Source organism: Solanum pennellii, chromosome 7 (assembly GCF_001406875.1).
Source record: "Solanum pennellii chromosome 7, SPENNV200".
Taxonomy (NCBI): Eukaryota; Viridiplantae; Streptophyta; class Magnoliopsida; order Solanales; family Solanaceae; genus Solanum; species Solanum pennellii.
The window spans coordinates 70198500-70214492 of record NC_028643.1 but is presented as its reverse complement, the minus strand read 5'-3'; the positions used below and the strand labels follow the sequence as shown (position 1 = coordinate 70214492).

Here is a 15993-nt window from a genome sequence, read left to right as displayed (position 1 = left end):
GGTATTATGGGAGAGTGTAGCCAAAATTTCAGTCATTTGAATTTTTTCTCATCGGATTCAACTAATAGGTAAATAAAGTAATGTTTTCTTATTTCTTAAAAACTATTTTTCTTATATGTAATATATTTATATTATTATTTTTATAGGTATAATGGTTTATTGAAAAAAGCTCGGGGGCTTCCTGTGACTGCCATGGTTCGAATGACATTCAAAGCTCTCGTTGATGGTTTTGCGAAAGAAACAATCTTGCAATTGCATTACTTCAAAGTAATATGCCATGGCCTCTTGCGATAGATAAAAATTTAATGATATGATGACTTACAACACAGGTGATGGAGTTCTTGAAATTCTTACTTTTGCTCATTATGGTAAAGGTGGAAATGTCCACAAGGTTACTGCAAAAGGTAAGAAATGTTCTTGTGGAAAATGGAGAAACTATCATATGCCTTGTTCGCATGCCATCAAATTTTGTGGACTTCGCGGAATCGAGCCAAAATCTTATGTAAGTAAATTTTACAGTGCAAAATATTACAAACGAACATACAGTGAGACATTTAACCCAGTGGGTTGATGAAATGTATTTGCCACCAGCTCCTTTTAATTTAATTGCAAATACTGAATATTTGCGGACAAGTGGTATGCAAGTAAGAAGCCGACTTAAGAATGATATGGATATAGCTCCGGCTCGCATGACTAGAAAATGTAGTGTTTGTAAGGAGACAGGTCACACAAAGGCACGATGTCCTACTCGATTTTAAATATTTGTCTATGTTTTTAAGGTTAATGTATTTTTATTATCTTGTTATTAATATTATGATATATCTTTTATATTTATTTGTTGACATGAATTTAATTTGTCTTGTGCATTTTAAATATTGTACGTATAATATCTTCATATTATTATTATATTATTGATTTGAACTCCATTAAAAAATAATGATTTGACCTAATATAAAAAAGTATTGATTTGACCTAACATAAAAAGTATTGATTTGACCTATGACATAAAGAAAATTAAATCCTGCAAACTTGTTCAAACATAAAAAAAAAAGGAAGAATCTCATTACTTTGTTCAAACTTGCACGAAACAACAAAATTTACATATTTCAAAATTCGAATCTTCAGCCTTTTAGAATAAAGGTGCATAAAAAAAATTATTCTTCTGAATCCGAGTCTTCTACATCATCATTTTCATCTTCATTTTCAAAATCTTCCTCATTTTGATTGTGACTGCCTGTTCCACATGTAGTTGATTTGTGTAGCCTAGATGTTCTCCGAGGTGGATTTTGTCTATTAAGAACTAAATTTTGTGAAGCCCCAACATTAAATCTTGAATCATCGGACACAGTTACCTATAATACAATATAATATAATATAATCAAATAAACATGCAATAAAATTTAAAAAATTATAAAAAGTTAAAAAAATTTGTATGAAAATTATTATGCTTACATTCGAAAAATTCAATCTTCCACCAAATGGAGAATTATGTATAGGAAATTCACGCATACCATGTTAAATACCATATTGAGATCCACTAAATTGCGCAAAACCAGATGTTGGAACCTGTGGAGTTACAAACCAACTGTTTGCTGACTAGAAAAATTAACATTAGTGTTAGAGGGCCCTGTAGAAAAATCAAACGTGGGATAATAAGGCTCGGGAGTCGCCACATTAGTGTTAGAGGGCCTTGGAGAAAAATCAACTGTTTCACCAGCGGTCCTTCTACCTCGTGACGTGCACCCTCTCTCGGTGTTGTTTGTCGTGATCGGCGAGATACTTGTACTGGTGGTGGTTCATCGTATTGAGTGGGAGGATTGTAATCAGGATCAAAGCTCAATCGCGTTCCCTGGAAGGCCGCATTCATTAACTCCAATGAAGTACGAGCGACTTCCTCTGCATATTGTCTCATTTCATTAGATTGATTTTCATCATTTTCAATCATCCGAGCTCGGCGATACTGCATTTCATGACCCCTAGCCTATAATGAATAAACAAATATTAATAACAAAAAAATTATTAAAGATTGACATTATAATTTAAAATTTACATAATATACATACTAATGCCTCATGTCTTCTTGCCATGTGTTGATACCCTTTTTGTACAACATGTTGTGGATTTCCAATGACCATGCGGTTATGCCTCATGTACCAACAAAAGTAATCTGTTTGATCACTTACAAATGGAGGTCGAAATATACGATTTTGACGTTGATCCCATAAATATTGTGTGTAGTTAAATGCATCTATATCTTCTTGTTTTATTTTGAATCGTTTATCACGCTTATATTGATATTCAAAAAATTGGATACACGATCCAGGAATATGTTGTAAATAACCGAACTGTCTCACAACACGATCAACCATGTGCCACTCACGATAAATTCCATAAATCAGTGGCACCTGTGCCATCCAGACACGTTGTCCTGACCGACACCACTCAGGCAATCCATTAATAACATCTTCCGAATAAGGTTGCCAAATAAACTATAAAAAAATAATTAAGTAAGATAATTATAAAAACAACATTGACAGAAAAAAAAATATGTACGTGAAAATGAACAATCTTACAAAATAATTTTTTTGTACCATTGTGTCATAACATATTTTACTTTTAAGGACCTAACAAGAATCTATGTATATGTCATTTTATTCACATAATTTTCTTCGGTAGTGAAACATAAGTGCCTCATTTAATGATCTACCAAATATATTTTTATTTAAAATAAAATAAAATATGAATAGTTTAAGATACTAATAATATTAAATACATGTTCATCAGTTAGATTATCTAGTACATCCCTAATCACACCGATTACAGTTCGTGCCTCATTTTGATGATTTCTACGTCGCGTCCATTTACGTGCAAGCGCAGTTGAAGCCTCAAGTTGATTGGTTCTTAGAGGCTTTGGCAATGGTTGCAGGGGAATAATTCTTTCCCATGCCCAAATCTACAATAAATAAATTCACCATTACTTATAATGCACTTAAATTTAAAAGTGCATATTACTAGTATATAAAAAATATTTAATTAAAAAATATGTATACCTGCACTAAAGAGAGAAATCCACAAACTTCATTTGATTTTTTCATTGACGCACGGCATAAACAATTATACAAATATGATAATGCGGCTGATCCCCATGCTTGAGTTGACATTAAATCTAAATTTCTCATGTCAATCAAAATGTCCAAATTAATCTTATTATTAGATTTATCCGGAAATATTGATCCACCAATAACCATAATAAATATAATCTAAATCTTTGTTGCACTTCATGCTCAGTTGAATTATCATTAATACCATCCAAACCTTCAATATAATCAATCAATTTATATGTTAACAATCTACTAACACCAGAAAAACAACTAGTATCGGGTAACCATCCTGTTAATTCAAATATCATTTCTTGTCTACCTATAATCCCTAAAGAATCAGCTCCATTTAAAATTATAGGACTACCATCTACTACCATTTCGAATAAAATTTCAATATCTTGTAAAGTTATAGTAGCCTCGCCAGTTCGCATGTGAAAAGTATGAGTTTCTGGACGCCACCTTTCAATTAAAGCAGAAATTAATCCGGAGTCATACGGCACACATCCTACATCAAGAATTTCTTTAAATCCACAATTTTCAAAATATTGACGGATGCGAGAATGTAATGGATGATATTTTATATGTTGCCAAAATTCAATATCACCACGACGCGTATATAAGCAAGACCTCTCTTCTTTTATGCTATCATTCCAAATTCCTTCGGAAAGATGATGAACTTGAATTTTTAATACATCATGCTCTACTGGACCAGGATGTACATATACATTTGACGGATGCATATCTATACACAAAAAATAAAAAAGAAATATTAACATTAATATAAGTATCAAACGATTGAATATATCAACAATATCATATAAAACTATAAAATTAATTAAAATAAATTAAAAATAGAATAAGTTCAAACTCACCTTATAAAGAAAAGGCTTTTAAAAACTTTAGAAAATTAGAAAAATAGCAAGACTTTTAAGATTGTTGGAAAATTGAAAAAGTAGAATGCAATATGAATGATAATTCAGCAATTTATAACATTGTAAAAATATTAATACTATTTACACGTGAACTCTATATTCAACAATTTATAATAAAACAAAATTTATACTATTTCATTTGTGAACTTAACCCCTGTGGGCTAGTATCACTGGCCATGGCTCATGAGTACTAGTTCATATGGGCTTATTTTGCTGAACCCAATTTTATAAAGTTTAAACTTTTCAGTCCAGCCTAGATACAAGGGGAATGTTCAAATGAAGGCTTAATTTATGAAGTAATAGGGAGACTCTTTAAGTATTAAAAAATACAAATTATAAAGTAACAAATAGTAGAAACACAAAAAAGATTAAGACACTACGTGACTATTAATTAGTATTACCGAAAGAATATGGGACAAGCCTCCACCTCTTATCGAACGAACATCACATTCAATTATCTACTAATCTTCTATCTTAATCCTCGATCTCCATACTTTGTATATAAAGTCATGTCAAGTACTAAATAAATGAATATTACTTTTATATTATATAGATGCTTCATGATTCAAAGTAGGTCTATAATTAAAAAAAAATTAGTGTATGAGTTTCATTCTATGTACTTTTCATAATCATGGTTGTGATAAAATTTCGTAAATAGACTGAGAGAAACTCATGGACATCCTCTCATTTTTCACATTTGAAACAGAAAGCAATGACTGATTGAAAGGAAGAGAAAAAAGAAAAAATTCAACTGCCTTCTAGACTAATTTCTTCTCGTCGATTAACATTTCCAATCCTGGTCATTCATAGATAGTTGACGCTTTTAGTCATAAATTATTGCTCATTCCTAATAGCTGCAGTTTTGCATGTTTTCTATTCCATTAAAGAATGAATCGAAATTGATCTGACAAAATAGCTTGGCAAAATATTCCCTTTCCTCTAAAACATCAAATCTTGTCATCAATCAATATTACTATCAAAGAATAATCTCTTATGTGATCAGACCGCTCTTATTATAGTTTTTATAACTTCTTCGTATGTGAGGTGAGGTACTTCTTTTTTTCGTAAAAAAGAGTCAAACTTTTTTTTTGTAAAGAATTTATTAGGGTGACTAACATGCCAAGCAAACTAAAGAAGGCAATTGCTGCAGTGAAAGATCAAACCAGCATTAGCCTTGCCAAAGTTTCCACCAACACTTCCTCAACTCTTGAAGTTGCTGTCCTAAAAGCCACAACACACGATGATGGCCCCGTGGATGAGCGTTACATCCACGAGGTTGTCCAATTAGTCTCATCCAACAAGGCCTACGCGGCTGCCTGTGCTCGTGCCATTGGCAAACGCATTGGTCGCACTAGGGATTGGATCGTTGCCCTCAAATCATTAATACTTGTCCTTAGAATCTTCCAAGATGGTGATCCTTATTTCCCTCGAGAAGTCCTCCACGCCATGAAACGTGGTGCAAAGATTCTCAACCTTTCAAATTTTCGCGATGATTCAAACTCTAGCCCTTGGGATTTCACCGCCTTTATTAGAACGTTTGCTCTTTATCTTGACGAGCGTTTGGATTGTTTTCTCACGGGGAAACTCCAACGGAGATGCAATTATAATGAGCGCGAAAATTCCAATTACTTAAGGAGTTGCAGTGATAGTAGTAGGAGCAGGAGCAGGAGCAGAAGCAGGACAAATGAGGCGATACGCGAAATGAAACCAGCAATGCTACTTGACAAGATTTCATATTGGCAAAGATTACTTGAAAGGGCAATTGCTACAAGGCCAACAGGTGCAGCCCAAACCAATTGTCTAGTACAAGGTGCTTTGTATGCTGTGGTACAAGAAAGTTTTGATCTTTACAGAGATATATCTGATGGACTAACTCTAGTTCTTGATAGTTTTTTTCATTTACCATACCAAACATGTGTAAATGCCTTTCAAACATGTGTTAAATCCACAAAGCAATTCGAGGAGATCAACTCGTTCTATTCGTTATGTAAAAGCATTGGTGTAGGCAGGACATCAGAGTATCCGAGTGTGCAAATTATAACAGACGAGTTAATTGAGTCCTTACAAGAATTTCTCAAGGATAAATCTTCATTTCCAGTGAAATCTTCAGGAGATGTACTTCTTCAAAGACCAGGCTCAATGAAGTCATCAAGAAGTAGGCTTGATAGTTACGGTGGACAATCCGAATTCTCTGAACCAAATTCGGACAGAAGTCCAACTATGTCTGGGAATGGTTCACCTTGTAGTTCACTAGAAGATCTAATAAGAGCCACGGTAACAGGGAAGAGCCCGTCCATTTCAATCGATTTGGAGGCCTATTCAGATATTCGATTCAAGAAGCAGTTTATCGATGATATATGTGATACAGGTTCCGCAAGGTCATTGCCAGTTTCCATGATTGATCTTGTTTCTTTATCAGAAGATAATGGAAATATTGACAACGAATACGAACAAGTACAAGATCAGAAGCAACAACCTGTTGTTGGAAAAGCAAAAGAACCCAACTTTAAAGAAGCTAAACCTAAACAAGAACAGATCAAGGAGAAACCAAAGTCTACATTAAGTTCAAGTTCATCTAAAGGATGGGAAGATGTATTAAATGAGGCTTTAACCCCATCGTCTACATCTATTAACGCCTTTCAAGAACCAAAAGAGGTGTTAAGAAATGAAACGAATGTATCGCCTGTTAAGGCTTCTTCGAGCAATGCTTGGGATTTGGCATTGTTTGAAGCAACCCCGCTAACAAATTCAGTACAACCCATGCCTAATACTGTTGCTAGCAACATTAACAGCTACGACACTTCCACATTGGCATCAACATTGCCATCGTTCAACGCCTTACAAGAAAATCAAGAATCGGAACAAGTATCAAGAAATGGTGCAAATAGTGGTTGGGATATGGTATTATTTGAAACAACCCCACAAATAACAGCAGCACAAACTATGCCTACTACCCCTAACAACTTTAATTCTTCCTATTTGGACGAATTGTATAATCAGAATTCATCAACATTGGTTCCATTTAGTGGCTTAAAACCAAATATTAATACGAATAACTATAATCAAATTCCAGTAACGGAATCAGCAAACCATTACAATCCGTTTTTACAAGACACATCGACGGAGCAACCTGCAACGCCATCAACACCTTTGCCTACATTTCAAGCAACACCAACATTTATTGGTCAGAATTCTTCATCAGCAGTGCAGAATGACATGAATTTTGATCCGTTTGGGACGTTTCCGAGTAGTGATCAGATGTTAAATGGTGGAGTGAATCAGAAGGATTTTTCGGATGAACAAAAGTTATGGTTACAGAACCAAAACAAGATCATAGCTAAGCATATGTCTTAAAGTAGTTATTTGCTCTTGTTAGCTTAGATGCCAATTTTGATATTTTTAGTTTCATTTTTCGCAATTTTCATTGTACAATCTGTTTTCTCAATGTTTCTGAATTTTAAGTAGAAAAGCAAATTTGCATGATATAAAGTCAAAAATTTTGAAACTACTGTTTATAAACCAACGGTACTACTTGAGATTTTTCTATTTAAAACTTTAAAATGTTAGCTATACCAGATTTTTATTTGCTTTAACTATGACTTTAATATAGCCATCCCTTTATTAATTAAACACTATTAAAATTCATACAAAAAAATTAGGAAAAATTTCACTGTTTTAGTAAAAATTTGATTTCCATCATGCATTATTCAATAACCTGATTCGATGAAAAGTCATGTTCTATAACACAAATTTTCTCTGAATCATAGTGAAAAAATTTGTTTCGAATCATGGGCATGAAAAATCTTTAATACAGAGTTGCTTTTCTACGTGGTGCAACTCCAAATTAGTCCAACTCCTATGTGAATATTGTTGTGAATCAAGTGGACTTTGTAAGGGTTTATGTGTTAAAAGTCGTGAATGGTGCTGATTTAGATGGATTTATTGGGCCGAGTAAAATACTAGAGGGTTTTATTTGAGATCCAGGATCAATCATCAATCAGTTAAATATAAGTAGGGATTAGACAGAAGGGTTATGCGTATTGTGTAGAAACTGTCTCTTTCTCTCATTTTCTCTAATTTCTCATCTTGGGTCATTTTTGACCACCTTAATTTCCCAACTTAAAGACATTTGAGGGCAGCATCACATGAGCCAGCTAAAGATCTTGTCTCTATTTTATCAATCAAAGAGTCTGAGACACTTTTAAGTAGGCCAACAAAGTTAAACATTATTGATTGGAGTGTGTAATCAGCTTCGATAGACCATTTTGGTCGAGGAAAATTTAGAAATAGTACTTCAAAATCTATTATATCTTTTTTTAATATATATATATATAGGAGCAAGATCGATTACATTTTATTTAACAAAGTTACATATGAAATGTGTGGCGGAATAAATTTGTGAACTGTTTATATATTTGGTAAAATTATATAAGAATTAAATAAAGTTCTTTTTGATAAGCTTCAAAAATTAAGAGATTTTCATACCCTTTTTATATATAAAAAGCTATTTAAAAAGCTCAATTTACATATTCAAATAAAATTTCAACCTCGAATTCCGCGACAAATAAAATACACATAGTGATCGAAGGAACATTATTAAGATGAGAGGAGTACGTAGAGTCGGAATGTTTCTAAGTGAGGGAAATGGACAACAAATAATAAATAATAATAGTAATAGTGATGAACATGTGAGTGAGTTATTAAATGGAGAATCTGTGCTGTAATTTAACAAACTGATCGTCAATTTCACCAAATATATAGTAATAGGTATAGTAAATGAATTAAGATCGATGCTTCTATTTCTGGATCAATTGTATTGTCTTATTATTTCATGCATATGTGTTTTTGTCAGGGTCTCACATGTCATTGTTCTCCACTAATTATTCACATCACCATCTTTCTAATTATTCTTCTTTCGCTACCACCACCATACATATATTACCCTTAGTAACGACGAGTAAGTAAAATATGTCACGTGAAAAATTAAAATTAAGATGTTAATAGAAAAAAAAGAATGAAGATATTTTATTTAAACATATTAAAAATGAATATGATAAACAAATTAAAGTAGTGATTAGAGTATTAAGGAATTGTTTGGTAGGTTTCTGAATAAGAAACAAGATATTCATATATTAATTTTTATATAATTTATACGATGTTTTATTTGTAGATAGAAAATAATTTTTTAATGCATAAAATTAATACGATGTTGGGTGACAACTTTAAATCTACATAAGTAGCTAATACATGTATAAGAGCGTTTGTATTGACTTAAAAAGTAAAAAAATCAAATTTAAATGGCTTTTAAGTCAAAAATTGAAAAATAGGAGGAAATCTAATTTTGATTTTTAACTTATTTAAAGTCATTTTAAATTATTTTTAACCTTTTCGAACACTTTCTAATTTATTTTAAGTTATATTATAAATTGCCAAACATTTTGAGAAGTTAAAAACTGACTTAAAAATAGATTTAATAAACTTTTAAGCTAATTCAAACACCCTTTAAATTATGAAAAAATTTATGTATTATTTTATAAAAGACAAAAGATGAAATAACTAAATATATGTATAACTAATGTGCATGAATAATAATTCTATGCATTAAAAATGTAAAAATTCATTTCTAATTATTAATATTTGTATGACTCTAACTAGTACGATTCCTCAAAGTCCTTCACGTTCTATTATTTAAGTCTATGCGATTTAGGCACAGCTTGATTTTTGTTTTTGTTCTAGTACTCCACGTGATTTGCCTTCATTATTTTAGTGGGTTTTTTCATCATGGATTAAAGAATAATGATTTTTAGTATACTCAGAATTTTCAGTCAAAAAGAAAGAAACAGATACTTTAGAATGTTTTGAATCTTTAAGTGGAAATTAAATCTAGAGTTTGCTTCTTCATAAAATAATTAGGAGTAATTAAGTACTTTGCAACAAAAATATATATCATCATGATGGACCTTTTTCCAAGTGAAAGATTCCTCTCTAAGGATCCAATGAAACTTTTTATCTTACTTTTGATTGTATACACTGATTAAAAAAAATAACAATGTTTTCATATAAAATAATTAAAAAGTTTATACTATTACAATATAAAATTATTTTTAATCATACTATTTTTCGATGTGCTGATTTGATGAAAAATGAATAAAAAAATTATAATGTATAAATTTTTCATTAATTCGCGATATAAAAACGTTTGTGTCTAGTGAATTGACATTCTCCTAATGATACCTTTTCCCACCAATTAATGCTCTTTTATATTGTGGGAGCAAAAATCATTTTCCTTTTGTGTGTTGGTGCCTTTCATCATTAGAAAAGACCATGTTAATGACTTAAAAGGACACTGGGTACCCTTTAGACAGATATATCCATTGAAAGATCTCGAAAGTACTAATAATTCCTCAAATAATATCATAGAATTTTCATAAGACTTATAAAGGAAAATGGAGTGAAAAGCAAGTTCCATTTGAGAAAGATGGATAGAAAAAGATCACTTGTTAGAATGGATAGCATATGGTGATCATTTGGATCATCTACCATTGATGTTGGATATATATGGTGATAAAGGGACAAGGGCTCATTTTACAATAAATAGAATCATGCTAATATAGAAAAATAATTATAATTGATGAACAACGATGTCTATCTAAATTCATTATTTATTCGATACTTATGTTAAATTAAATTTAGCATCAATTCAGACTCCATACTCAAAAAAACTCGAACTCAAAACCTTTACTCGTCTATATTCATATTATTCCTTCTTGCAAGTGGCAAAGCCATCAACTGTTTGCTTTAAAACCCCAAACCCTAAAGTTTGACTTTAGATCTTACTTTTTGGTTTTTGCATATAAGTCTGCCTAATTTATACTATTTCATAAGCCACTCTTTATCTTTTCAATCTTACTGTAAAATAGATGATGTTTTTTCATCTATATTAGAAAATATATAAAATTAAGCACCCTCTTATATAGGTTATATATAAGAATGTCATATGATAGGGTTAAGATCACAAGTTATGATACTTTTGAAATAATTTTTTTAAAAAAATAATATTTCCTAAACTGCCACTAGCTAGTAAGTCCATATAATACCAGTAAAATACACCTCTATATAAGTCCATATAAAATAATGATTCAGAGAATTAAAGCATTAGAAATGAAATTTGCATATAAACAGAAAAACCAAAATATAGCAACATATACTAGTAGCTAGTTAGGTGATGTCAAACACCAACTAATTAATGAGTTACAAATGAATAGTCTGAACTGAAAGTAGCTACACAATAAATTAGAGCTAGCTGCTGTTATCAAAATTCAGTCTATCCCCACCCCTCTACTCATTCTTCAGTTGGTAATTCACAGTGTCCATACTCTGCAAAAACAATAAATAACAAAAATATTACCTCAAATGTAAATAAATAAACAAACAAACAAAAACTGCAACATATAGAAGAAAAATTGAGTGGGTGTAATGTGCAAAATACGACCAGTAACTTTCAAGTACTAATAAAAAGAAAATAGGATCTACAAAAAGCAAACAGATAAATGTATAAATTTATTCCAAGAAATGCTTTATTCTCAGCTTTACCGTACCAAAGCTAAAACACATTTACTATCAACCATACATCATAAATAAATACGAATACTATAGTGTCATTTTGACCAGCCATGAATATCCATTGAATCAACCAAATATTGGAAAAACAAACTAAAAACAATTAATTTTATGAGGTACTTATAACCTAAACAACAAAAAATAACAATAAATATCAAGTAACTCTATCTATAAAATATAAGACAAATAAAAAAAAAATCATTAAGGAGTTAGTTGGGAACTATTTGTTATCGTGAAATAATTTATTCCACCGTGTATATTGAATAATTTAGTCAATCACTTGCATTAACAACCAAACGAGTTACATAAAATTTTATCTATCACTATTTATTTTTATTCCTCATCCCAAACGATCTCGTAATATTTTTTTTATCTTTACTAAAATTTAAACTTAAAGCATCGTGACTCTAAACTATAAACTTAAACGTAGTTACCATGACTCACTAATTCTATGAAATAGTTTTTATCTAACCACCCACGTGCTGTCTCCATGACCTGCCTGGATCGCACCATTAACTAATACCAACAAATTTTACCTATATGTGGGGCCTTACAAAGTACACGTTAGCAAATTCACCCCTTAAAGTGCGCCACACATTAAATTTAGTAATTTACCATCAACCATTATACCTCATAAGTCAAACGTGTCACAGCAATCGAGGTTGAAAAAAACGCAAAATCCAACACGCGAAATTAATTGAATAAAATAATATTATGGAGAAATGTTAGGGTGTACTTACTAGGTTGTTGATGAACAATGAATGCGGCCCCACCAAAATAACACGAACCCATCGCACGGCCTTTTTTCTGATAATAACTATTAAAAGCGAATGATGCATGAGCCTCTAACGTGTTAGGATTGTAACACGTGGAACCTGGTTGAATCGAACGGCAATCTGCTCCACCCTCACCACAAGCATAATCTAGAGCTGCTTGTAGGTGATCCTTCTCCGCTTCTCCACTCGCTACGCACCATGTTTGCCCTGACACATTCACCTTCCCGCCTTTCTGCGTTCTCTGCTCGCCGGCCGCCGGTGACCGCCGGTCAACGTAATGCTTTAAACCTTCCATTGTTAATGGTATGTTGTAAACTTTTCGCTCATTTGGGTAGAACAACCCGAAGTTTCTCTCGGAAGTTGGACCCGGTTTTTTGTTCTCGTTGAAAAGAGCGAAGAGGAAGACGGTGAGGTCTTCTTTCGGTCTCAAAGGGGTTCCTCCACCGATAAGTATCCGCCGGACGAGGTTTCCGTTGTACGACGCGGCGTTGTCGACGGAAGCGCCGATTTCGGTGTCGTCTCCTTTAGATGGCCAGCCAGTTTCCGTTACCACCATTTTGATATCGTTGTACTTCAAAGCCGACAATGCAGCAAAAACAGCGTCGATTTGGGCATCAAACAGACTGAAGTAACGAAGTCCGTTACCGGCGTCAACAACGCCGGGGTTTTCACGGAACAAAGCGTAATCAAGAGAAATAACATCGGAATTGGACTCATAAGCAAAAAAGGGATAACAGTTCACCATTAGATAAGATCCCGTTTGCCGGAGGAAATCCAGCATGGGCTTAATGACAGGTTCAACCAATTCGGATCGGAACGACCCAGCTGAAGAAGGGTAAGAGTTCTGCAAAGCACTCAGAGCAACCGGAGAAGAGATTTTAATTTTGTCATGGAAATTAAATTTAACAAGAGCTTGATGAACATTCTTCATGGCGGATACAAGAAAACGGGTTGTGTTATGTGGGTCAACAAAAACTTCATTTCCAACAGCAATGGATTCGATTTGGGTGGATGGGTAATAAGCAGCAACATTTTTCTCCACCCATGAGTAAGCAAACGACGGCCTTTTAGCAGCATTGTAGAGAAGCTCATTAGGCAGATTTACAGTAACTTTAATATCGGATCCAGAAAGAGCTTTGAGCACAGCAGGGTCAGTATCGTAGACCTTAACACGCTCCACGCCTTGAGATTTCAACAGTGCTATAACTTTAACTGCTGATGGTAAGTTGTTAGCTACACGGCCATAGTTTATCCCAATTGAACCAGCATCTGCAAATGCACCACAAAAGATTATGTTAAATGTGAAGCTAGTAAGAAAAATATTAAAGAAACAGAGTTGTTACCTGCAATGGAGGAGAAAAGGGAAAAGGAAAAGGCGAAGAGGAGAAGACAAATGGTGAGTTTTTCCATGCTCTATTGCTTGATGAAGAAACAGAGCATGAAAGTGAGTGGTGCTTTAAAGGGTAATAGAGAGCTAGAAATTAGGGGGAAGTGTGTGTATAGTGGGATAGAAATGATAAAATGGAAGCTTTTTTTTTTTTAATTGTTGAGGGTAAGTTCTAAATACTTCTTTTAATATGAGTAAATGGTTTTGATTTTTTAAGTTTGTTAAAATTTATGTTTTTAATTTATACCACCTAAAATTTGAATAATAGGTGTAGAAATTTATTTTAATAGGAAGTGTTTAACAATTTAAAATTTGTGAGTGGAAGTGATTTTTTTTATTAATTAATATTTTTTAGAGATAAATTTTAAAATCTAATCTAAACCTCATAAATATTTGAAAATAAATTTTCAAACATTAGAGGTGTATTTTTCTTTTTTATAGTCTAAGCTATTTTTATAGTTTTAACCCCCCTAGTGTGATTTTTTGTGTGTAATATTTTGGAATTTGATTATTGGTATCAGGCTATATATTATAACGTGGGTGTGTATTATAGCAAAAGGTTATTCTCATCCACTATTTTTATTACTTTCGTCTATTACGAAGATAATCATAATCTCTAACTTTATAATCATTATTCTCATAATTTTTCACCTTCATAACTTTCTCCATTATATTCATACTAACCTCTTATATATCTATATGTTACACTATAAATCGAGGCATAAAGTTCATATGGTATTTACTTAAAATTATAAGAAAAGCTCTCGTCTCTTGTCTCACTATGTTCTATTGCTTTCATATTCTATATTTCTCGTCTTAATTCTTTTTATTTTTGTTTTTCTTTTTTATATTTTTTTTCCTTATAGTGGAGAGTGAGAATTGAGGGGATCGAGGAGATAAGTGGTGGGGGGTGGGGTGAGGGTGGGTCCTGGTATTGAATTATGATTATTGAACTTAAAAAGAGATTTGTGCTTATACTTTTGTATCCTTCTTCTTTCCACATTTTAAAATTAGTTTCAAAGTCTTTGTCTCCAAAGCTATCTATGTGAGACTTTCAATTATATCTAAAATTGACATACTCAGAAAAAATTTTAAAGCATGATTTGGATAAATTAAAATATATCCAGTTCTTATTTCTATCTTATAATAAATGTAAAGGGGTTTGTTTTAAAAAAAATCTTGATTTAAGTAATACATCAGAAAAAGTGGATACTAAATGAAATAATTAAAGTAGGAATTAATTTATTTAAACACTATCATCATAAAAAAAATAGTACAAAATATGATATGATAATTCTCATAAATTCTTTGAAGTTGAAAGAGATAGTGTGCAAATGAGCTAAAAGTGTTAAAAAGAATCACAAAAATTTCATATAGGTGGTTAATGATATGGATGAATAAATTCCTGAGTTAGGTCTAAGACCTTATTTTACATGGTATCATATCTGGGTTCGTCTCATCCGATGTTAGTGCTCATAAAATCACATGCTAAACACTACGCGTGAGATGAAGTGTTAAAGAATGACAAAACCGTAAAATTTTAAGTTCCATGGATGTAACACATGATGTTGTCTTCTTTAAAGCACTACTTGCCGACTTGTCCAATATTTCTTTTACGTGTGATGCCTCCAAAAAGAACACTTGCCGACTTGTTCCTGAAAATGCTAATTAAAGAGCATGTCAAGAAACCAAAACAAATAAATAAAAGAGTGATCATTAAAGATTAAACAGAATCAATGTTTAAACATTTATTTATATCTTCAAAATATTATTTTCAATACAAATTTAATCTTTATTTTACTGAAATTATCTTTTGTTTGAATTGTTTATTGATTATGTTTGAAAAGATAAATTATGTGTATTCACATATTAAAAACAAATAATTTTAATTATTTATATTTAGATATAAAGATAATAACTTTATACATACCTATAGACGTCTCAGTTTTCACATCTTAATATTCAAATTTTCGTAGTTTTAATCTTAATAAAAATAAGTAAGACCGAATAATAGTGACTTTGTTTCATGAAGGTGCATTCTTTGAGAGAGGCTCTCCATGTTAGAGTCCAAAGGAGCTTAAAATGTTGAACCCATGAGAGTGGGCTTATAGTTTGGACTAAACCAAGAAATTGGACATATATTGGCCCAAGAGTTAGGTTAAAATTGAACCAATAGA

The 15993-nt window shown here is 32.0% G+C and overlaps 2 protein-coding genes and 2 pseudogenes across 2 annotated transcripts; 1 reads left to right on the top strand and 3 right to left on the bottom strand.

Annotated features, from left to right (window-relative positions):
• Positions 1 to 1040: 1040 nt before the first annotated feature.
• LOC107025493 lies at positions 1041 to 2552 on the bottom strand (annotated as a pseudogene).
• Positions 2553 to 2634: 82 nt separating this feature from the next.
• Positions 2635 to 3722, bottom strand: LOC114073901 (annotated as a pseudogene).
• Positions 3723 to 4776: 1054 nt separating this feature from the next.
• Positions 4777 to 7451, top strand: LOC107025216 (clathrin coat assembly protein AP180). Its single transcript, XM_015226022.2, has one exon. The coding sequence runs from the start codon at positions 5150 to 5152 to the stop codon at positions 7385 to 7387; it is 2238 nt and encodes a 745-aa protein (XP_015081508.1). The 5' UTR covers positions 4777 to 5149; the 3' UTR covers positions 7388 to 7451.
• Positions 7452 to 11180: 3729 nt separating this feature from the next.
• On the bottom strand, positions 11181 to 13956 carry LOC107026392 (glucan endo-1,3-beta-glucosidase 12). Its single transcript, XM_015227345.2, has 3 exons — positions 13773 to 13956; positions 12394 to 13698; positions 11181 to 11410 (listed from the first exon to the last, which is right to left on the bottom strand). The coding sequence occupies exons 1-3, from the start codon at positions 13837 to 13839 to the stop codon at positions 11376 to 11378; spliced, it is 1407 nt and encodes a 468-aa protein (XP_015082831.1). The 5' UTR covers positions 13840 to 13956; the 3' UTR covers positions 11181 to 11375.
• Positions 13957 to 15993: the final 2037 nt, after the last annotated feature.